This window comes from Cydia fagiglandana, chromosome 3, assembly GCF_963556715.1.
Source record: "Cydia fagiglandana chromosome 3, ilCydFagi1.1, whole genome shotgun sequence".
Classification (NCBI taxonomy): Eukaryota; Metazoa; Arthropoda; class Insecta; order Lepidoptera; family Tortricidae; genus Cydia; species Cydia fagiglandana.
In genome coordinates, this window is record NC_085934.1 from 21,827,501 (window position 1) to 21,852,154 (window position 24,654).

At 37.9% G+C, this 24,654-nt stretch overlaps 2 protein-coding genes across 2 annotated transcripts in view; one reads left to right on the forward strand and one right to left on the reverse strand.

Annotated features, from left to right (window-relative positions):
• LOC134680354 (small ribosomal subunit protein mS31) overlaps positions 1-24,654 on the reverse strand; it is a 395,354-nt gene that overhangs the window by 93,892 nt on the left and 276,808 nt on the right. The gene's annotated exons all lie outside the window — the stretch shown is intronic.
• Positions 1-24,654, forward strand: part of LOC134680351 (protein eiger-like) — a 70,850-nt gene that overhangs the window by 33,454 nt on the left and 12,742 nt on the right. Inside the window, exons 2-5 of the mRNA XM_063539476.1 lie at positions 8,784-8,948; positions 10,093-10,237; positions 12,418-12,517; positions 18,350-18,446. Of these exons, the coding sequence (XP_063395546.1) occupies positions 8,784-8,948; positions 10,093-10,237; positions 12,418-12,517; positions 18,350-18,446 (507 nt within the window). The remainder of the gene's footprint in view (positions 1-8,783; positions 8,949-10,092; positions 10,238-12,417; positions 12,518-18,349; positions 18,447-24,654) is intronic.

Here is a 24,654-nt window from a genome sequence, read left to right on the forward strand (position 1 = left end):
GAAACAAACAAGCGTGGTCCTGTTTCGCTATTTATAATTTATTTACTCATTCTGTCAAAGTATGTCAAACGTGTTGTTGTCCTACATAGGAATGTAGAATGAATAGGAGCTCATTAATATGGAATACTATTAGCTTCTGGCCGCGATTTTATCTCCGTAGAATTAATAACATTTATATCCCACTTCAGGAATGGTTTTTGTTATAAAAAAAACTATCCTACTTACTTACCTTCTTCCTCGCGTTATCCCGGCATTTCGCCACGGCTCATGAGAGCCTGGGGTTCGCTTGACAACGAATCCCATGATTTGACGTAGGCACTAGTTTTTACGAAAGCGACTGCCATCGGATCTTCCAACCCAGAGGGTAAACTAGGCCTTATTGGGATTAGTCCGGTTTCCTCACGATGTTTTCCTTCACCGAAAAGCGACTGGTAAATATCAAATGATATTTCGTACATAAGTTCCGAAAAACTCATTGGTACGAGCCGGGGTTTGAACCCGCGACCTCAAGATTGCAAGTCGCACGCTCTCACCGCTAGGTCACCAGCGCTTCTCCTCCTCCTCCTACTTACTATCCTACTTACTTACAAAGACGATAATTATATGAAATGTCCTCGCCACTTATATCCTTTCTCGGGACTGAAAATATCTCCATATCAAATTAATTGTGCAGGTATCAAGCAGAAACGTCTGCGAACGATGTAATTAACACAGACAGCGAATTTTTCCACATTTAATTTGTTTCGGAGCTTAATATCCATAACAATTTCCATTGAAATCTAGCTAAGTTTAAGCGTAAACAGATTTAGTTGAAAGAGGCAATAAACAGATACATAGTATATATTACATTCGTACATAGGTATTTATATTAATATAGGGATTTGAAGAGCAGCGAGTTGAGTTGACAGGTAGAAAGAATCGCTAACACGAAACTGTGACTTTATGCCAAGCCAAGCCTATTTAGGGTCAAACAGATCACTGTGTTACGTTCTTTCCTATAGACATACACATGAGTTAAGGGCTATAAAGGTTAATTTTCTTATTTAACCCTTACCCACGTAAAAGAGAGAGAAAAATGTACAGTTCGCGTGAACACGCTAGTTTTCTCTCCTGTGGGCAATAGTTAACATCTTGTGGGCATGTAAGTAATGATTTTATCATAGTTCTGTAAATAAAAGGAGGACCTTTTTACGTGGATAAGGGTTAAATAAGAAAATTAATCTTTATAGCCCTTAACTCTTGTGTATGTCTACAGGAAAGAACGTAACACAGTGATCTGTTTGACCCTTTAACCTCCTGAGCCCCCCTTGTCATTATTGCAGTTTTGAATTTGGAACCTTCTTATATTCCATTTTAATTCGAAATCCATTTGGATTAAATCCTTTATAAAGGCCTCCGGGACTCAAGAGGTTAACACGCACACATACACAGTTACCGGGTTAAGCTATTCACTGCTCGCCCTCGAATTGTGAATGTATGTGTCACGCGTAAATACGAGGATATCAGAGTGTTAAAAAATTATATTTTATTCTAGTGATCTCTGTTGAAAAGAAGAGCTTTTTAATTAACTAATAGTTTCAAACTTTAAGCTAGTGAATGGATGAATTTTCAGGGATCATATTAAACTTCAAGGGTTAATTATAATTATATTAATTATTACTATTGACCTCAATCACCTGTAAACAGTTTACGGGTGAGAGGGCCGGTATTCAAACTGATGGGAATGTTATAATGAATATTATATATCACTATTTATGATCTTATTGTAAACAATTTGAGCTCATAAGTAGAAGTTACTAGAGCTACAGCTTAACTAATTGCGTTAGCTACACAATCTACACATACCTATTATAGGGTGAAATTTTTACCACCAGCACAGAATAAGTAATAGTACTAGGTACAGAAGACTCACTCTCTAACAAAACGCGTCTGTTACGATCAGCACACATAGGGCCGCTAGGTGGCGTCAGCGCCACGCGCGGCCTATGGTTTTCCCCAAAATTGGGGTGGAACGGATGTACTTTTAGCTACCTGTAGCAAAGCGACGAAATCGCGGAGTGAGCCACGCCTGCCACCAGCCATAATAATTTTCTTTTGTGATATCGGCGTTGGTTCCATAATAAAAGTTGTTCAGTATGACATATAAAGTCACTACGCAGCTTCGAGCAACACCGGCTTTCGACACGTCGGAAGGGAGGGGCCCAAGCGATATCTCACCGTACAAATCTTTCTGCCATTTTTCGCGGGGGGAAAGGTGCACACAGTCTCATTTCTCACACACTTACATACAAAATCCAATCTGTAATGACGACACAAATACATAGAAAATGATACACATCAAAGACAAATCTTGCAAACCTCGATCTCTTTTTGTGTACGGACGAGTGACTAGTGTCACAACACGCACACTAACACATTTTCGTTGAAGTATGTCATTGTATTCTGAGAGATGAGAAGTCGGATTTGTCGCTCGACCGATCCGCAATTTGTACTGAGCGAGCAAAATCGATAAATCCAACAATTACTTGAGACTAAAATATAATAATTGTATTTAAATGTAATTAAACGTATGATATGTAAAAAAATATATTACATGTGAAATGTAACACTTTCTTTTTGTAAATTTGATGTCCCCGACCTCTTTTTATAACAGAAAACCGAGCAAACAGGCATTTTTGTGCAGCAGTGTTCACGCGCGCGTCTGGACTCAGTCTAGTGAAAAATCCAAGTGCAACTAGTTTTATTACCCGCGCTAGATTAGATTGACGCGCTAATCTTGTACCTCGGCAGAGGGGAAATAGTGCGAATGCCGCCTCCCTTCCGTGTTGCTCGAAGCTACGCAGAGTATAGTTGATGGTTAAAATTTCACGCTGTATAAGGGACAATGCCCAATTAATAACTTCCAACGATGAATTCTTATTTCTCATGTTACTCCGGCTATGGAGTCCGTACCTTTACCACGAGCATGATACTAACAAATTCAGTAGCGTGGCGTAACTGACTGCATGCATCTCGCTCGTACTGGCAATATAGTCATGACTGTCGAGAGAGATTTATAGAAAGTTACGCAGACGTTAGCGAATACGTCAGTGTCAAACTCATGGTAGCCGTGCTTGTCAAGAACATATAAATTTACCCATCGATTATATATATTGGCTGAAAACTTATTCATTTATTTATTTCTATAACAATAATACATTGTTTTAGGAAACTTACGAACTAATTACATACCTACTTATAATCTAATTAAACTAAGTAATGATGGGACATGTCAGCAAATTCTAAATTCATCACCCTTTTTTTCGTAAAAAGCAAATTCGCAGCACACGTTATTTTTGCAAAAAAAAACTGCATCGTCACCATTAATTTTCTGTCATCCATTAAGAAGATTGATAACCCTTTCACACCACCCGTAATTTACTTATATCGGAAATTCTGAATTTCTATCCCCTGAAATATAGTAAATATCGACAAAATGCAAAATGATATATTTTATTCTGTGACTTTGTTTATTTGATAGTTTTTTTTTATAAAAAAATAGTTTGTTGGAAACATGAAATTCAAGTTATGCTGCGTGCGTATGATGGACGGATTTATCCATATGATAAAATACCCATAATTTTTTAACACCGCGCGATAGAAAGAGGCGGACACTTATCACACTGTTACGCAGGCAATGCAACCATCATATCTTTACTTTGCTGAAGATTATAATTTTTTGAAGTTTCTTGATGTCAAAGGAAGTGTTTGTTATGACTTGAGTTATGAATATGCCGAGATATAATAGAGAATAAGAAAATTTAAATGTAAGTTGGGATGCTAAGGAAAAAGTGCAAGTTATAAAAATTGCAACTTAAGAGCCCTTCAACGTGAACACTACTAAATACACCACAGCCACATAATTGTGGTTATTGAAGTTTAACCCTTATCTTGGCAAGGCTCAAAATATCTTAAATATAAACATTTTTTTAGTTTTTTGTCACCTATTGAGCATACTAGACTATTAAAAAATAAGAAAAAAAATCCAGGATTTTCCAGTTTCGGAAAATCATATGTATCATATTTGATACAGTGCCAATAACTCGACAAAATAGTTACCTACTTTTTAAAAGAAAAATGTAGATTTTAATAAAAATAAAACATGTAATGCAACAGAAATTAGCATTTACTGCTAATTAAACGCAATCTAAAGCATCAGATGACTATTAAACCTGTAAATATAAAATATATTTACGAATACCTGATCACATGGGCGGAAAATTTGATCCCGTAAAGTTTCAAAAAAGTCGTCAGCAAAAAGTTGAGTAAAATATGAAAAGTAAACAAATAATTAAAAGTAAAAAAAAAATTTTTTTTTTTACTTTGGGGCCATTTTTTGCCATACACATATTTTTCCGTGCTACGGGCTACGGCGTAGCAATAGTGCTACAGCATACGAATATATAGTTAAATAACATCTAGTTCTTAAAAAAATCAAAGTTAAATAACTAAATAATACGACAACTAATATTCTATAATTGAAGCATGTTTTGTAACCCCACAAAAATTAAAAAATTAAAAAATCATATAAATCTATTTTGACGATAACTTGGCAATGTATTAAATGTAATACAATCCTTTCGATATGTACATTTCTGAGTTCTTGGCACTGTATCAAATATAATACATAACAGTTTCATGTAAGGTTCTATGTATTAAATGTTTTTAAATTCAAAGGCATTGTAAATATGTATGCATTAAGAGCCAGTAAAGACATCAAAATGTAGATTATGGAAAAATATATACTAACATAAGAAATAAATGCAAAACTTCCTGTACGAACCGAAATCTATTGTTTCCGCGGCGCCATGTTGATTATTACTAATTAATTTACAATGACACTCGTGCCCATTTTTTTTTTCTATAAGTAAGGAGGGTAGCTCGACATATTGATGGTAGAATTATTTTGTTAGGTAATAAAGTGAACTTGCTAGATTTTTTTAAGTTCCATGTATCACGGGTGTTACGATGCCAAGATAAGGGTTAACGAAAGATATTGAAAAAAGAGGGCCGCTACGTACTGTATTGTGTATTTAAGTGCCTTTTGAATACATCAAACTAGTTTTTTTGTTGCTGGTTTCTTCGATCTAGGAACTCAAAACAAAAACGGCCGTGTTAACTTTGGACGCATAGATTGACGAATCCAGCAACATAAAAACTAGTCTGATGTATTCAAAAGGTACTTAAATACACAACACAGTACGTAGCGGCCCCCTGTTTTCAATATCTTTCGTTAAATTTAAATAACCACGATTATTTAGCTGTGGCGCTAGTGTGCACGTTGAAGGGCTCTTAACTATAAATATTTGGGAGGCCGAGCTTTGCTCGGAAAACATTTAAAAATTCAAAAATGCGCGTCTTCCTAGAGATAAGACCTAGGCCTAGCTTGATCGATTTTTCGACCTCGAAAACCCCTATATAGCAAATTTCCGTTAGAGCCGTTTCCGAAATCTCCGAAATATATACACAAAACAAGAATTGCTCGTTTAGGCACTGGTCCCACCGCGAGCTAGTAAGCTATGAGCTATCGGCTATAAACACGAACAAAAGATAAGCACTCCCGTGTAAATAAAAGAGACACGGTGATATTTATAGTTACTCGCCCAGCGGTGAGCTATAAATATCGCCGTGTCTCTTTTATTTACACGGGAGTGCTTATCTTTTGTTCGTGTTTATAGCCGATAGCTCATAGCTTACTAGCTCGCGGTGGGACCAGTGCCTTAAAGGTATTTTTAGATAGATTTATGCAATACGAAAACGGGTCAATTTGCATAAAAGGAGAACCGTTTTCATCGTCTTTATTGAAATATTTAAGTGGCTCACAAAAGTACTTTTCAGGAAGATCAAAACGTGGACCCTTTTCCTGTTTATCGATTCAGCTTTTAATTTGCATATCGCCCTTTAATATTTAATGCCATTTCCATTTTTCTTTTGTTGTGTATGAAAGCGTCTATACTCCTACTGAATATTTATTTATAATTAAATTAATTAAACAGGAACCTAATTAGATTAAGGACTTTATTTACCCAGTTGCCAATACTAATGGAATCTTTTAATTACTCAAACGAAATATATACATTTTTCATCATCATACCCACATTTTATGGTAGGTAATCATAGTGGTTTATTTAGTTTAGGTATCATAGTGGTTTTCCGGGTCAAGGTCCGGGTCTCTGAGTCAGAGTCCGGGTCCGAGTCCCGGTCCGAGTCCGGATCCGAGTCCGGGTCCGAGTCCGGGTCCGAGTCCGGGTCCGAGTCCGGGTCCGAGTCCGGATCCGAGTCCGGGTCCGAGTCCGGGTCCGAGTCCGAGTCCGAGTCCGGGTCCGAACCGGATCCGGGTATGAGTCCGGGTCCCAGTCCAAGTCAAAACCGAAATTCGAAATCACCAAACATGTACTATGCGTCGTTGAAGAGTTCTGTTCTGATCATCATCAGCAGTTCCACTTCATCAAATGCGACAGTTTTTAATGTAAATGCTTGATTTTATGATGAAAATACAAAAAATTCTATACGTATGCCTTTAAGATTTGAGGAGTTCCCTCGATTCCTTATGGATCCCAACATCAGAACTCGAGCTTGACAGAAATGTGGCTTAAAAACTAAACTTGCTTAACAAACATAACGAAGAGGACAAATCGCCAAACGTGAACTATGCGTCGTTGAAGAGTTCCGTTCTGATCATCATCAGCAGTTCCACTTCATCAAATGCGACAGTTTTTAATGAAAATGCTTGATTTTCTGATGAAAATACAAAAATCTCTATACGCATGCCTTTAAAATTTGAGGAGTTCCCTCGATTTCTCATGGATCCCATCATCAGAACTCGAGCTTGACAGAAATGTGGCTTAAAAACTAAACTTGCTTAACAAACATAACGAAGAGGACAAATCGCCAAACGTGAACTATGCGTCGTTGAAGAGTTCTCTTCTGATCATCATCAGCAGTTCCACTTCATCAAATGTCACTTTTTTGGATGTATATGCTTGATTTGTTGATAAAAACCCAAAAATCACTATATGTATGCCTTTAAGATTTGAGGAGTTCCCTCGATTCCTCATGGATCCCATCATCAGAACTGGGTTTTGACAAAAACGGGACCAATCTGTTTGCATATACATTCAATCAAAAAAAGAATTTTCAAAATCGGTCCAGTAATGACGGAGATATGGAGTAACAAACATAAAAAATAAAAAAAATAAAAAAAATTAAAAAAATAAAAAAAATAACAAAAATAAAAATAAAAAAAAACATACAACCGAATTGATAACCTCCTCCTTTGGGATTTGGAAGTCGGTTAAAAACTATAGGCGTTTTTGAGCGCGTAAAAATTATAAGAAATGAAGTTTCACCGAAATTATACCCACATAATCAGAATGATTTGACATGTACGTATCTAAAGTTTAGACTCTCAAATGTGAATTTCCATGCGGTTTTCACCTATCAATAGAGTGATTATTAAGGAAGGTTTGGTTTACTAACGAATGGGCCAAAAACGTTTCCCAAAGTATCACATCCCAAACTATGTTTCACAAATTATCATTTCCCAAAAAAAATGTTTGGCAAAACAACTTATCGCAAATGTTCAGTTAGCAATAGTATTTTTTGGCAAGTTATTGTTTAGCAAATAATTACTTGGACAAGTTTCATTTTACCAAATATTATTTAGTCAAATGTATCATTAAGCATAACTTACATGTCCCAAAATATTGCATGGCATACAATTTACATACCAACAGAGAGCTTAGGAGGCTGCAGAAAATGTAACGTCAAAAAAAAACATTCTTACTGCCAAAAATATGTAGTAAACGATCACTAAAATTAAAACTCCATTTTAATGTAAAATGATAACAAGATTTGTTACATCTTGCTATTCTATTAAAGCAAATAACACCAAAGTAATCATTGTAATCCAAAAATAGTAAATAACCACCAATATTTAAACCACATTTTAGTTTAAAATGTCATGCAATTTTTTTACATCTCGTTATACTATTAAATTAATTAATCCACTTCGATGACCTTTTTCTGGTACATAGTATTTCGTTTCTGTAAGGATCGCAGTTCTAACCTAACCTAACCCACTTTTCTAATAGCATTTCGATTCTGTGAGGGTCACAGTTCTAACCTAACCTAACCCACTTTTCTGATAGCATTTCCGTTTTGTGAGAATCGCAGTTCAAACCTAACCCAACCCACCCAAATTACGTAGAATTTAAGGTACCGATATTAACATAACAAAAAGTACAAATTTAAATAGAGATGCCTGTTTGTCAAATTTGCAAAGTGACAATTTTGACCAAACATCTTTTTGGAATATAATATTAGACAATAAAAAACGTTTGCTAAATAAGTTTTTGTCCTAATAACATTTGACAAAGTAAAATCATGCCAAATGATAATTTGACCAAATAAATTATATGCGAAGTGTGACTTTGCTAAAGGTTCCTTTGGGAAATGAAACTATTGCGATAAGTTTGTTGGGAAGTGAAATTTGGCGAAATGTATTTGGCCCAAACGAAAGTACACCGAAGGTTTAGCTTTATAACTTGCTAAGTTTCTGCCCGTACGAAGTCGGGGCGGGTCGCTAGTACGCATTAATACTCAGAAGAAACTAAACTAATATATTTAAACCAACCACATAAAAATATATTATTAATATATTTAAACTAATATATTTATTATTTTATTATTTTTATAACCGTTGTCGTATAAACAATTTAATATATTTGTTTATATTGTTCCAGATCTATGCTGATGGCGAGGAAGGCCCCGTGTCCAAAGACTCTGCCATGGGAAAATTAAAAGATGTCACTGTGCTCGAAGATGACACGGACGATATGGATGATGATGATGATTACGATGACGAGGAGAGTGGCTACTGGTACGAGGACTACGATAGGAGGCCTAAGGTATGTTATTAATCTGCTGAACTTAGGCCTTTCTCATCGATTGCCACTTGTGATTTACCTACCTGTGATAAGATTTTTTTAATGGTATTAATTAGTCAATCTAATTTTGTAAACACGTCGCAAGGGGGGCTAATATTCACAATTGCTCAATACATATAAAAGGACATACAAATTTCTATTCAAAGTTGTACCCTCAACTTGCATTATAGTTACCTATGGTTAAAAATTTTCAAAATTTCTGTAAGAAGAGCTTTAAAATAACCTTCGCACACAAATGCAAAATTTTCGTTAGAATTCTTTGAAAAATAAGTACATTACGTAATGCGGCAATAACATTTTACAGCCATATATAACTCCAACCACAATCTCAACCATAATAATATGTATATTATTAATATTAAACTTGCGATTTTCCTCAATGTTCCCCAGATAACATTACTTACTTACAAGGGGGAACGCATGTGTATGTTACCTTGTGTTCGACGTACAGACGAGATCGTGAACTCTCCACAATATCTCTTTTTAGGCCTAGCTCGTTGTGATAAAAATATCTGGGAGACCGAGCTCTGCTCGAAAAACATATAAAAACTCAAAAATGCGCGTTTTCCCAGATATAAGACCTAGCTAGATCGATTTATCGCCCCCGAAAACCCCCACAGAGCAAATTTCACCGAATCGTTAGAGCCGTTTCCGAGATCCCCGAAATATATATATGTATAAATAAACAAAAATTGCTCATTGAAAGGTATTAGATAGATACTTGAATTTGTAAAGTCATGAAAATTGTCATTTATTACTAAGGCGTGTCGGAAAATTAGTTTAGAGTAGTGAAAGATTTCACTGAGGCGATCCGGAAAACTAAATACATAGTTCTAACTGGGAAAATTGAGTTTTCTTTAAAAACTGATTTTTACGGTCACACATTTAGACTAGGTACCGACGTTGAAATGAAAAACTATCTGTCACCTTTTAAAATCATTAATGTTTTTTGGCCTGGTCCAAACCAAACAGAAAATCAACGTACTGACACTAGTGACGTATCAGGAGCTCAAAACAGTGGCAAAAAGAAGAACGGAATGGCGATTACTCCACCGACCAGAGCCAGGCTCTTAAGAATAATGATGATGATGAATGTTTTTTACAGAATGGCCACACAAACATGGTGCACCTGAAACAGGAAGAGCTGCTGGGGTCAGTCGTCACGCAGGGTCAAAAACGGCCTTCCGACCACCCGTCCAACATACACCAGATCCACCGAATGCTGAATGGACTTGACTCTCAAGTCACAGGTAAAGGGGTTGGCAACTGTCAAAGGTTTGCATAGATGGCGCCATCATAGCTTGCCCCTTTTTCTATGAGATTTGGCTTAAAGAGCTGGCATTCAAAGCATTAAAGAAACAAAAATTTGACACAATTCTAGGGATTGACGGGGCAAGCTATGATGGCGCCATCTGCTTAATATGTCAACATGGCAACATTGGCAACGGGGTGTATTTACTATGACTATTTGTTTGGCGAGTTCCGGTATCGGGTATAGTATGAGTATTAAGCTTAGAATAAATTTAAAAGTGGAAATGTAATTTTTCCACTTTTAAATTTATCTGAACTCACGGCCTCTGGATCGTTACTCCAGCGCTCTGCCATCTGAACCATCAAGACGTCATCTATAGCCAGCAAATCTTTACACCATATTATGGGTCTAGTCTAGAGGACCCTAGCGACATCTACCGTAAGAGCGTTACCTACACTTCTTAAACGCGGCCACCAGAGTTCCAAATCATATTGGAGACACAAGACAATATTTTTTCAAAGACAGTCATTTTTCCACTTTTAAATTTATTCTAATAGCATCGTTCTCAGACGTTTCTGTTGTTTAAAAAAAAAGTAGGTATAGGTATTTCGGCACAATTGCACATGCAATCTTCTTGGAGTAAGCGCGGTTTCAGACTAGCGTATTTTTCTGCGCGTATACGTCCGTTAGAGTGACATTCCATTTCCAACTGCAGCTGCAATACTGTTCATTTTACTATGGAAACGCGTCGCTGTCATTGTCAATTTCCATAGAAAATGAACAGTATTGCAGCTGCAGTTGGAAATGGAATGTCACATTTACGATCCTACACGCGCGCTGCATTTCCCTACATTTGGTTTTTACGAGCTTACACGCGCGTAGGGCCTTCTGTTCTGAATATGTATAACATTTTCCAAGTTTCACATGCCAAATGGCAGAATATAGTATATAAGTGCATGCGCTGTATATGTATTCAAGTGAATAAATCATTCATTCATTCATAACTTTCCCCTACAGGTCTATAGGCGCTTACACGAGCGTATACGCGGACGCTCGTAGAAATCACTAGCGTGAAATCACCCTAACTGAAATATTCATCGAAATTAATTGTCTACCCACATCATTCATACCATAACTTAACATAAGTACCATATCAGACAGGCTTTCGCTATTGTATGACGAAGGAATTTCTCATAACATATGACATGTGAGGGCCGACTAATTCACCGCGATATTAGATGTTTTTTCAACACGTAAATAACTTGAAAGACCTTATCAGAGACACTACCTACGTGATCCCCTACTCATATGCCCGCCCGCCCACATTTAGAAACGACAAATGAAATAAGAGGAAATAAGGATACGGAAAATCCACAGAAGACACAAAAGTTTCCAGTTCTGTTACACCATATTATTGATTTATTATTGTTACAAATTACAGATGTAGGGACATAGATAATTGAATTGTGATAGAAAAACATAACTAAAATTAACCTAAAAGTGGTGCAGCGCCATGCCGGGTCCAAAGGTTCTCATCTGTTAATATTACATTTAATACAGTTACTTAATTACTTAAAAAGACAGTCCTTACCTTAATTTAAAGATAAACTCCAAGTCGCAATAAAGTTTCAAACACAGAATTCCAATTGGGGCATTATCTATGAAAAGGGACCTTATTGTCGATGGCGCTTACGCCGCACAGCGTCGCGCGGCATTGTATTTATATCGGAGCATCGTTAATAATAGCGTAAGCGCCATCGACAATAAGGTCCCTTTTCATAGATAACGTCTCAATTATACTTTCTCAGAAAGGAGATAGCAATGGACTTATTGTTAAGAGCTCAAATACTTAAGTTTCTTGGAGGACTGCGCATCGAAACTTTTGGAATGTTTCGTTATAATGGGTTGAAAACTTGGAAACGTATTCAGTTAGGAGAGCGGTTCTCAAACTTTTTTGGTGACGTAACTTTTTGGAAAGCGAAATATTTGATGGATGCCGCAAATTAAAAAATTTCGTCATTTCAGATAGACATCATTTCGAAAAGTTCACTTTTGTTTTTGTTAGATGTTTGGCTAATTACATACCTTAATATGATCCGAACCAAAGCTATTAAAGCTGTTAGTTTGTATTTTATTTGTTTATGCCAACATCGTGTTAAAATACCCATATTGTGACAGGGGCGCCGAAGGAGAGAGAAGAGACCGCGGCGCGTGACAAGCGAAGTGTGTTCCCCGACTCCAGCGCCAATGAGGCCGTCATTACCAGGCCCGACGACAGGTAATTATTTGGGGCATTATTTTAGACTAGGAATCCTCTAGACCGAGCATTAGTAGCGCTACCCCCTCTGCCACGCATACGGCAATTTTACTCCATGTTCGAGTCGAAAGCGTCTTTGTGTGACGTCCGTGTCTTTGAACGGACCAATCACGGCACGGGACTTCGCTCACCTCGTCCTGCGCACCCCCGCTATTTTAGCATCGTCGGTTGCATGAAATAATTGATCTAAGCTCGGTCTAGAGGATTCCTAGTCTATGGGCATTATCTATGAAAAGGGACCTTATTGTCGATGGCACTTACGCCGCACAGCGTCGAGCGGCATTGTGTTTATATCGGAGCATCGTTAATAATAGCGTAAGCACCATCGACAATAAGGTCCCTTTTAATAGATAACGTCTCATTTATTATTAGCTTCTGCCCGCGACTTTGTCTGCATGGAATGGTGATTATGATGATTGACATAAACTACCCTATGTCGTTTCTCGGGTCCCAAACTATCTCCATACCAAATTTTGTCCAAATCGGTTTTTAAGCGGTTTAATCGTTAAGAGGTAAACAAACAGACACACTTTCGAATTTATAATATTAGTATGAATTAGGCAACTTAGGCTCAATTAATAGTATTAATACATAAAAACTGGGCTTACTTCCAAAACATCAAAAACTAGAAAAAAATTAGAGAATGGATGAAGATAGAAGTGTGAAAAGAATTTTCCTGGGCCGCTTTGACGTTTCACGATATGCCTAGAAATTTCATGATCAGCCTGATTTTACGTTCGGCCGCCGACATAGATAGAGTTAGACCAATAAAAGTCTCCAGCGATTTTGATAGCCCTTGCAGCGCAAGTGTTATATTATACGTCATAATTTCATAGAAGTTTGACGTTTAAAATGACACTTGCACTGCGTGGGCTATCAAAATCACTACAGACTTTTCTCGGTCTGGCTCTACTTAGGTACATAAATACAATCATTATATAATACCTAAAACACAACAAGCAAACGAAACAACAAATGCCCTCCAAAGTAATTGTAAAACGAATATTGATAAGCAATAACGAGGCAATTGTGTCAATTATTGCGGATGCACGCAAGTCCTCTTGCTGACAGACGCTTTATTGCCAATAAGTGCTGCAATATAAACACTTGGACAAATTGCTATATTGTCGCCAATATTAGAAGCGCGTAACACGCAATGGTAATCAATGTGTTTTTCAATATGTCCGTTTTCTTTCAATCAAACTTGTCGCCAACATGACATGATCAATTAAGCCGTTTTTGAGTTATCAGTTTTGCCGCCTTTTTAAAAAGATACAAAACATTTTAGGTATATTTATGATACTTACTAAGTAATACTACTAGCCCTCGTTTAAGGCTTCTTAAATGGGGCATTATCTATGAAAAGGGACCTTATTGTCGATGGCGCTTACGCCGCACAGCGTCGCGCGGCATTGTATTTATATCGGAGCATCGTTAATAATAGCGTAAGCGCCATCGACAATAAGGTCCCTTTTAATAGATAACGTCTTAAATGTCTTAAATTTCTTCTTCTTGTGATGGACGGTTAACTATGGAACCCTACACTGAGCAAGGCCCGACATGTATCTACCTAAGTGAGTAAGGTTGGGTTAGTTTTTGACATATATTTGAAACTATAGCTTCTGCCCCCTACTTCGTCTGCGTGGAATGATAATGATTGATAAAAGCTACCCTACGTCCTTGCCTGAGCCTCAAGAATTTCCATACCAAAAATATTTAAATCGATTCAGCGGTTTAAGCGTGAAGAGGTAACAGATAGATAGACAGTGTTACTATGAATTTAATTATGGTGTTATTTGTTTTTGTACCAAGGCATGTCACGTCATTACGTCCAAAATCCAACAATACTCTATTTATTACACATTATTTGCCTAATACTTATATCCCCTTGACAAGCTATAATCCAACAATATGCCGATAATTCATCCATTATAATGTACAATATTACTTATATTCAAACGTCGTAACTGCCACGGTGTGACAATAGAGATACGCCATAGACATATATGTTCTAGATTCACACAATAGACAATAGACTGTATTAATACATGGTTATCTAACCATGTATTAACATTAGACGGCCTCGATTCTTCGGGGAAAAGTTATTTTGCATCCAAGTAATAGGTACGAGTAGTTGGGTAGATTATAGGGTCGTGATCACAAAAGTCAAATTATATTAAGATGGCTATACTCAACAAGGTTTCTAATGGGACCGATACGAAAATTATGAATAATAATACCCCTAGGCCCATAAGTTTCATCTACTTTAAGCTCTGAAGTCTGAAGTCCATTAGGTTTTATTGTTGGGATTTTTCGGTTAGTCCCACAGGGAAATTTATTCAGTATACCCTAGTAAATCACTTAAAAGTAGGATTTGTCTGCTGTACGTAGATAGGTACCTACAGCCCCGACAAAAAAAGTTATTGTGATTGTCTTTATTTATTTTTCGTCTTAAGTTAGGTTATTTATAATATGAATATAAAAGTAAAATATAAAAACACTTACAAAACAATAAAAAATACATATAAACACATTATAAAAAACCTAACCTAGGGTGCCGCCGGCAGCGGGGCAGGGTCCAAGCTGGCGGTGGTCAGGCCGCGTAGCCAAGATGCCAATCGCTTACGCTCCGTTGCGATCGAAACGCAACTATCACTGTCACACTAATATGGAAGAGTGATAGAGAGACGTAATGCTTTTCGTTATCGAAGCGATAGCGATTGTAACCTTGGCTAGGCCGGCAGGGCCGCAGAGTGAGGAACCGACGTACTATACGCGCCGTGTCTAAAATTACCGCCTTCTGCTTCATTATTATTGGTTTATCAATTTCATCATAATATAAGAAATAGCACTGGAAACGTATCAGAAAACGTAGATCGATGAAATAATGTGGTCTCTCTATTTCATATTAAATACTATACCCAAGTATCGTTTTCACTGTCAGAAAAATGGAACAATTGGATTGCTAGTTACATTTTAGACATTGTGGATTTCTATTGAGCCAACTACATAGAATTTATTGAAGTATTAACTTTAATTAATCCGATAAAATTAGGACTATTTAAGACGAATGTACATACGTTCCAATTATTATACTAACGTGAGTCATTGTGAAAAGGTATTTACAATACAATTTACAAAACAATGTATTTGGAATTTATTCCGTCGGGTGACAAGCAAAAGTCACTAAGTACTATCAAAAAATTAAAGTAACAATGCACTTTATTACACTTGTAACACGGTTTATTGTCCAATAATTTCAATGGTGTTAGTTAGTGACTTTTGCTTGTCACCCGACGTTTCATTAATTTAGGTATTACGATAATTGGATCGTAGCGGTGTGAGAATTGATCCTCTGTCAATGTTGTGTGTGTGTGTGTGTCGGGCCCGTGTATGAAGGCTAGACTCTTTGTTATAACCGCAAGGATCAAATTACAACAATATCACATATAAAACATCTTATCTAATAAATTGATAGTACTCTCCGTCTGAATAAAAGTAAGACATTCCAGTTTTTATACATATTTCATGGAACATCCACTATATAACAAGTTCAGCAAATTTTAACGCGATAGCACAGAATAAATAATAGTACTAATTACAGAAAACTCACTCTCTAACAAAACGCGTCTGTTACGATCAGCACAGATATGGCCGCTAGGTGGCGACAGCGCCACGCGCGGCTTATGGCAAACCCCAAAATTGGGGCCGAACGGATGTACTTTTGGCTACCTGTAGCAAAGCGACGAAATCGCGGAGTGAGACACGCCTGGCGATAGACAACCTCTGCGTCAGGAAGGACCCGGAGCGGGGGCGAGGCACCTCCCGTGCAGGCGATGCCCTAGCTAAAGTTTTGAAGTGCTAATCTTTTGAGTGAGAACGTCCGCATTACTTTATGTGAATCGCTGATTCTTTCAAAATTGAATTATGGTGATATAGTTTATGGACCACGCCTGCAACATAAAACTCGTCGCTTAATACAAAGAGTACAAAATGCGTGTTACAGATTTTGTTACTCAATACCCCCTAGAAGCCACATTACACCGTATTTGAACAAATCGTCCATGCTGAATATGTCTTCTCGGCGACATCTACATCTTGCATGTCTCCTCTTTGGCGTCTTAAACAATAAAACTCCGGAATATCTCTTCTCCAAAATTAATTTTTCAACATTTCACAATCGTCATGGCACTAGGTCAACTCGGCGTTGTCTCTTAGAAATGTACCCTCATAGAACAATTGCATTTACCGGTTGTTTCCGATATCTCGCGACCAAATGCTGGAATGATATCCCTCCACCTGTAAGACAGCTCAAAAATAAGCTAACTTTTAAACACCAGTTTAAAAGGATACTGCTTGAAAAACAAAAAACAGGTATACCATATGGCTTTTTGGTTGCGGATTTCAGGATCTAATCGGTAATTCGAAGGATTTCCAGGAGAACTAGAACCAAACCCAATGCACTCACTCACTTTTATTTTATTTTATGGCCACTTAATATTCTTATTTTTGTTTTATTTATGTATTTTTATTTCGGAATGTTTTAACACCATTTAACTACACACTGTTTATCATCACATTTACCCAAGTGTAACGTGATCTGGGTTCCGGCAGAATATCAGTGCTTTGCTCAAAAGAGCGAAGCGTATAGCTGAGTCGGAACCCTTTTGTTTTTGCTGCAATGCACACAGAGTACAGCAAGTAAACCCATCTTTCCGTGTTTAAGTATTTTTTATTGTTAATTAAACTCTGTAGATATTTTTAGTTTTGTTCTGTTTGTAATGTACCTATTTGTAAATTGTGTGTTTTAGCAGCATACAAATAAACGTTTTATCTATCTATCTATCTATCTATCTATCTAAAGGGGCCCACTGATTCTGACCAGTTCGCCGGACGATATTGGCCTATGGCCTGTCAGTTAATCCCAAAATTTGACAGGTCCGCACAACTGACAGGCTGATATGGTCCACTGAACTTTAAGTGAAAAGTGCATACTTACTTAATAGAAACTAGGTGCTTTTGAGACTATTCCTCAAGAGCGCTAGTTTCAAAAACAGTCTCAAAGTTAAGATTAATTTCTTTCTTTCATGAAGTGTCAAGTGCTCAAGTGGTATGAATAAACTAATAAACTTCTTAGTTAAACAAATAAATCACAAAAAACGTTTCAACAAAACAAAAATTCTTCTCACAAATAATCTCACGTGAAGCTTATAACTTGCTAGAAATGCCTTCTTTGAGGTCGCCGTCATCGAAATCGATGTGGAGGACTATATATAATACCTTAGTCACAGCCAACCGGCAAAAAATAGCGCTCAAATGTACCTATATACCTAAGAAGACCGAAGACCCATGTATACCTATGTTTTACAAATAAAGCATTTGATTCTGATTCTGATTCACTTATTATTACGCACCCATTATCTGTTTCCTCGCGATATCCCGGCATTTTGGCCATGGCTCATGGGAGTCTGGGGTCCGCTTGAAAACTCATCCCTATAATTGACGTAGCCAATAGTTTTTACGAAAGCGACTGTCATCTGACCATCCAACCCAGAAGGTAAACTAGACCTTATCGGGATTACTCCGGTTTCCTCACGATGTTTTCTTTCACCGAATGGTAAATATGAAATAAATGATATTTCGTATATTATAAGTTCCGAAAAACTCATTGGTACAAGCCAGGATTTTAACCCGCGACCTCCGAATTGAAAGTCGGACGTCATATCCACACGGCCACCACCGCTTTAATTGCCGCACATGAAAGTTAATGAGCAATATTGATTTTGTTTCCAGCCCCCGCCGTAAGATGAAGAAGTACTCAAGCTCGGACTCGCCCAAGATGTTCAACTTCCAGCACACAGTCTCGAGAACAGTACGGAACAGTGATGACGTGAGTACACACTACCATAAGTTTATTTAAATAACACAGGAACAAAGCTAAAAATAACCATACCATAACTTAAGAACTTAACCATAGGTACATAACAGATGCAGTGCATTTGTTTTCCATCGTATTTTCTCGGAAACGTTCGTATTTGTCATTCAGTTAATGTCAGTAATTTTGTACCGAGACGGACTGAAAATAGCAAGACACGTGCGTAAGTTTCAATGAAAATGTAAGTGCGTAAGTTTCAATGAAAATGTAAGCTTCAACTCTGAGGTCAAAAGTTTTTCAAACTCTATAGTTCGTTTTTTTTAGCATTAGAAAGAACTTCACAGAAGCAAGCATGCAGTTTTTATCTGGCCCTTTAATTGTTAATAATTATTGAATTATCTAATGTAGCATGGTCTATACATATAATTTACTTCAAATTATTACCGCTAAAAGTGCCGAATTTGGAACCACAAGCTTACTTCTATGAAGTTCTTTCTAATGCTAAAAAAAACGAACTATAACACGTATTCGTTATAGTTGAAATGAATTAGGTCGGAGCTGTATTATAACCTTAGCTGCTGCGCCATTGGTGAACTAAGGAAAAATAAAATCTCTCTTTATCACTCTTCCCCTTTAGTGGGACAGTGACAGTGACAGTTGGGTTTCGTTCGCTATTGCACACAGTCTCGAGAACAGTACGTATTGCACGTTGTCTACGCACCCAGTTTATAAAAGCGCCCCCAGGCGTTCAAGGCGTTATTCCCCTCAACTCTGTGAATATTGCAGCTTTAATGAAGCATGCCGGCGGCGTGAACGAGATATTGCTTGGCAAATATGTTAGAACAGGCAAACTCGCACACTAACTCCCTTTAAATGGTTTTAGTTTCGTCATATGAACGCGAATATTAAAGTTAGGTATTGTGATGTCAGTGTTACATCACTTGGCTCACGAATACTTCGAGCAGTAATTATTACGAATTAGAATATCTCTATAGAAGTGTGATTAGAGCTCAAACATTACCCCACGAGTATTGTGGTAAGATAACTCACCATAGAACGGTCCGGGTCCGCGTCTGAAACTTCGTTTCACAATACATATGTGACGTTCCACGGCAAAAGGTACCTTATGGCGGCTGGCGCTTACATCGCATCGCGCCGCAATAATATTGGAGCGGCGTTAATAATTGCGTAAGCGCCAACCGCCATAAGGTACCTTTACCCGTAGGACGTCACATATGTAGACGACAGACGACCGGTCTGGCCTAGTGGGTAGTGAGTAGTGACCCTGCCTATGAAGCCGATGGTACCGGGTTCAAATCCCGGTAAGGGCATTTATTTGTGTGATGACACAGATATTTGTTCCTGAGTCATGGTTGTTTTCTATGTATTTAAGTATTTATATATTAAATATATCGTTGAATGCGTACCCACAACACAAGCCTTCTTGAGCTTACCTTGGGGCTTAGTCAATTGGTGTGATAAAGTCACTATAATATTTATTTATATAGAAAGCATCACGTTTACCGATTACTTATAATTGAAACGCCTCGCCCAGGACCTGTAAAATTTTAGCGTGCGTCATCCTTTATGCTGATTTTTGTACAAACAGACCCAGAAACAAAATTAGGTCAACTGTACCTACATAAAGATACGGGATGGAAATTTTAAAAATGTATGCTGACCCTTGTCATTCAAAAAGAGGGCAGGGATCGGACTTCCATATAAGATATAAAGGTCGTTTCTCAAAAAGTTGGCACCGCCAGGTTAACGTTAACGTTTTTCAAAATTTTTGCATTTTCGCATTTTTTTTTATTGGGATCGTTAAAAGGCAACTTTAACTATTAGAAAATGTGGAAGGGAAGCAATTCCTTCAATTAGTTTAGGAGATATAGGCGTTTGAAATTCAGGTTAATGATATCAAGGACAGGTGAAAGATATTTTGTCTCCAGGTTATCGATAGTAGAAGCAGGTTATCGAGAAATAAGTACAAATTCCAATGAAAATATTGACAGGTTATCGAGAGGCGTCATTAACCTGTGTCCGTTGCCGTTAACCTGGTTTCTTGTCATCGTTCACCTGTAATGAGTGTCATCCACCTGTCCACCACATCATTTTCAATGCCTTCTAAAAATAATCGAAAAATGTGTCATCTTCTGTAAAAAGGGACCTTATTGTCCACCACGATGATTAAAATTTGGATTCTGACCCACCTCACCTTCGATTCGATTCCCAATTTAACAACAAGTTTCTGTGAATAAGTAAACATTCAATCTTACTGTCTATTCACCCTGGCAGTACCTAGTGGAACTCAGGTTTGGTGCAACATAGACACACGCTGTTTTGGTCATTCGACACGTTTTGATGAGGACTTGGAAGGGCAGTACCCAAGATCGAGCTGATGCTGAACCCTCGCAGCACCTAGTGGAACTCAGGTTTGGTGCAACATAGACACACGCTGTTTTGGTCATCCAACACGTCTTGATGAGCACTTGGAAGAGCAGTACCCAAGATAGAGCTGATGCTGAACCCTCGCAGTAACTAGTGGAACTCAGGTTTGGTGCAACATAGACACACGCTGTTTTGGTCATTCGACACGTTTTGATGAGGACTTGGGAGGGCAGTACCCAAGATAGAGCTGATGCTGAACCCTCGCAGCACCTAGTGGAACTCAGGTTTGGTGCAACATAGACACATGCTGTTTTGGTCATCCAACACGTCTTGATGAGCACTTGGAAGAGCAGTACCCAAGATAGAGCTGATGCTGAACCCTCGCAGCACCTAGTGGAACTCAGGTTTGGTGCAACATAGACACACACTGTTTTGGTCATCCAACACGTCTTGATGAGCACTTGAGAGAGCAGTACCCCAGATAGAGTTGATGCTGAACCCTCGCAGTACCTAGTGGAACTCAGTTTTAGTGCAACATAGACACACGCTGTTCTGGTCATTCGACACGTCTTGATGAGGACTTGGGAGGGCAGTACCCAAGATACAGCTGATGCTGAACCCTCGCAGTACCTAGTGGAACTCAGGTTTGGTGCAACATAGACACACGCTGTTTTGGTCATCCAACACGTCTTGATGAACACTTGGAAAAGTGGTTACTAAGATAGAGCTGATGCTGAACCCTCGCAGTACCTAGTGGAACTCAGGTTTGGTGCAACATAGACACACGCTGTTTTGGTCATTCGACACGTCTTGATGAGCACTTGGGAAAGCAGTACCCAAGATAGAGCTGATGCTGAACCCTCGCAGTACCTACTGGAACTCAGGTTTGATGCAACATAGACACATGCTGTTTTGGTCATTCGACACGTCTTGATGAGCACTTGGGAGCGCAGTACCCATGATAGAGCTGATGTTGAACCCTCGCAGTACCTAGTGGAACTCAGGTTTGGTGCAAGGTCAGGTCAGGTTAGGTCCGGGTTCAGGTTCAGATAAGAGCCGGGATCCAGGTCCAGGTCCGACTCCTGGTTTGAGTCTAGGTCCGGGTCCGAGTCACAGTCCGGGTCCGAGTCCGGGCCCGAGTCTGGGTCCGGGTCCCAGCCCCAGTCCCAATCCAAGTCAAAATCTAAATCGCCAAACGTGTACTATGCATCGTTGAAGAGTTCTGTTCTAATCATCATCAGCAGTTCCACTTCATCAAATGCGACAGTTTTTAATGAAAATGCTTGATTTTCTGATGTAAATCCAAAAGTCACTATACGCATGCCTTTAAGGTTTGAGGAGTTCCCTCGATTCCTCATGGATCCCATCATCAGAACTCGAGATTGACAAAAATGCAGCTTATAAACTTATCTTGCTTAACAAACATAACGAAGAGGACAAATCGCCAAACGTGAACTATGCATCGTTGAAGAGTTCCGTTCTGATCTTCATCAGCAGTTCCACTTCATCCAATGTCACTTTTGTGAATGTATATGCTTGATTTGTAAATAAAAACACAAAAATCACTATATGTATGCCTTTAAGATTTGAGGAGTTCCCTCGATTCCTCATGGATCCCATCATCAGAACTCGAGATTGACAAAAATGCAGCTTATAAACTTATCTTGCTTAACAAACATAACGAAGAGGACAAATCGCCAAACGTGAACTATGCGTCGTTGAAGAGTTTCGTTCTGATCTTCATCAGCAGTTCCACTTCATCCAATGTCACTTTTGTGAATGTATATGCTTGATTTGTAAATAAAAACACAAAAATCACTATATGTATGCCTTTAAGATTTGAGGAGTTCCCTCGATTCTTCATAGATCCCATCATCAGAACTGGGTTTTGACAAGAACGGGACTAATCTGCATATACTTATACTTTTTACAAAACATTTTAATATATGTCTAAAACTAAAAACCCTCATAAGGTACCTTTTCTCGTGGGACGTCACAAATCTAGTTTGAGTATATGTAACGTGGATTTTAAATAATTATCGATCACCTGTCATATGGCAGGTGAAGGACGCTTCGTTCACCTGCCATTGCATCATTCACCTGACTTTTTTGGACAGGTTAACGAGACTTAAGACAAAAGTACAAAAATTTCAATAATATGCAGTTTTAACAGACAGGATAGTTTTTATTCCTAAATTAACACACAAAAGCGATATAACCGCTATATAATTATATAGTTACGAGTATTAGTTGTGATATCAGTGACATTAACCTGCCGCAAAATCTCATCCACCTGGCAGTTTTAGCCAGGTGGACGATATGCAGGTGATGGGGAAAATGGCAGTTATATCGCGAATACACAAAATGTATTAGCTTGATGAACTCCATACTTAGGCATATAAAACTAAACTATTGTTTACGTTACATATCTTGATAGTAATGCGATAGGTTACATAATTAGCAAGATATCGACTCCAGGATAAAGAGTACTTACCCATTACAAACTCCAATTTCCGATACTTTGTCGTTTGTGTTTTATTTGCGAAGCACAATAACCACGTCTTCGTCCTACCAGGTGATAGCTGATGAGTGACGGCTTCAGCTCGTGCGGAGTGAGACGGGAAAGGTGCGGTGGGGGTTATACAATCGTCGTGAATGTGACGCGCCAGGTGACTGTTAAGAATTGCCTTGGACAAACTTTGAAGCCGAATAACTTAAAATATAAGTATAATATTGTTATGCGATAGTAATACTTTAAAACTTAAGGATATATGTTAATAAAATACGGTAATGCCGTTAAATTAAGTTAATATTTTGTGTGGTTTTCATAGCTCGGAACATCAGTACCTCGCGTTGGGACACGGCAGGTTAACGGATAAACGTAGTTACAATATTTTTTTTTGTAATCAATATTTATTAAATTTTTTTCAAAGTATTAGGCCTCTGTGTAAAAAGTCTCTCTAAATATGTATTAATTTTTTATATATAAAAATAGTACATAACGAAAAAAAAGTTCTAACATAAACCTATTTACAGGTGGCGGTGCCAACTTTTTGAGAAACGACCTAAAATACACTACAAACGCTAAGTTTCGCCATATCTAAAATGTCATAATATAATTCTTTATTTTACGTTTTGAAAACTTTTTACCAGTATAACTTGTATAGAGAGAGAACTGTCGATTATCGAAAAACAGACCTATAAAATGAAAGGTATAAATTCCAAACAATTCAATGAGTTTTCGAATGTCACTTAGCCCCTAAGTCTCAGGGTTGCTATGCGTGGTTAAGCAGCTCAATGAAGCCAGGAAAATGAGAGAAAACTTTAGAGGTCTAATAATAGCAGTCGCTCGTGACGTCAGTACTAATTAACACGTTGACAGCCCGCTGACGTCGGTCCATTGCAGGTGACACGACAGTGTTAGGGTTATGTTGGACAGTTATTTATTTTTTATTATCATTTATTCTTTAGTTGTGAAAAATGGAATTATCTTTGAACACGATTAGGTTTTTCTTAATATTTAATAATTCTTTTGTGGTTGCAAGAAGATAACATCGTTGAGTGGAGCGAATGAAATATTATATATAATGTCATGATTTATTTATATTTACATTAAAGATAGCGTTGAATAATAATTTTAATGTGGCAACATTAGCATTACCCTGATTAATACAGGGGTGGTTGGGAAAATAACATTATACTACTGGCAACACGGTAGGTAGTGGGGACACGGAACGGAGCCAGTTGGACAGGCTCGGGCAGTTCGTTCACTTGGGTTCAGGCGGTCAATGACAACAGACCGTGAAGGATTGCTCAGATCTGAGTAAACGCAAGT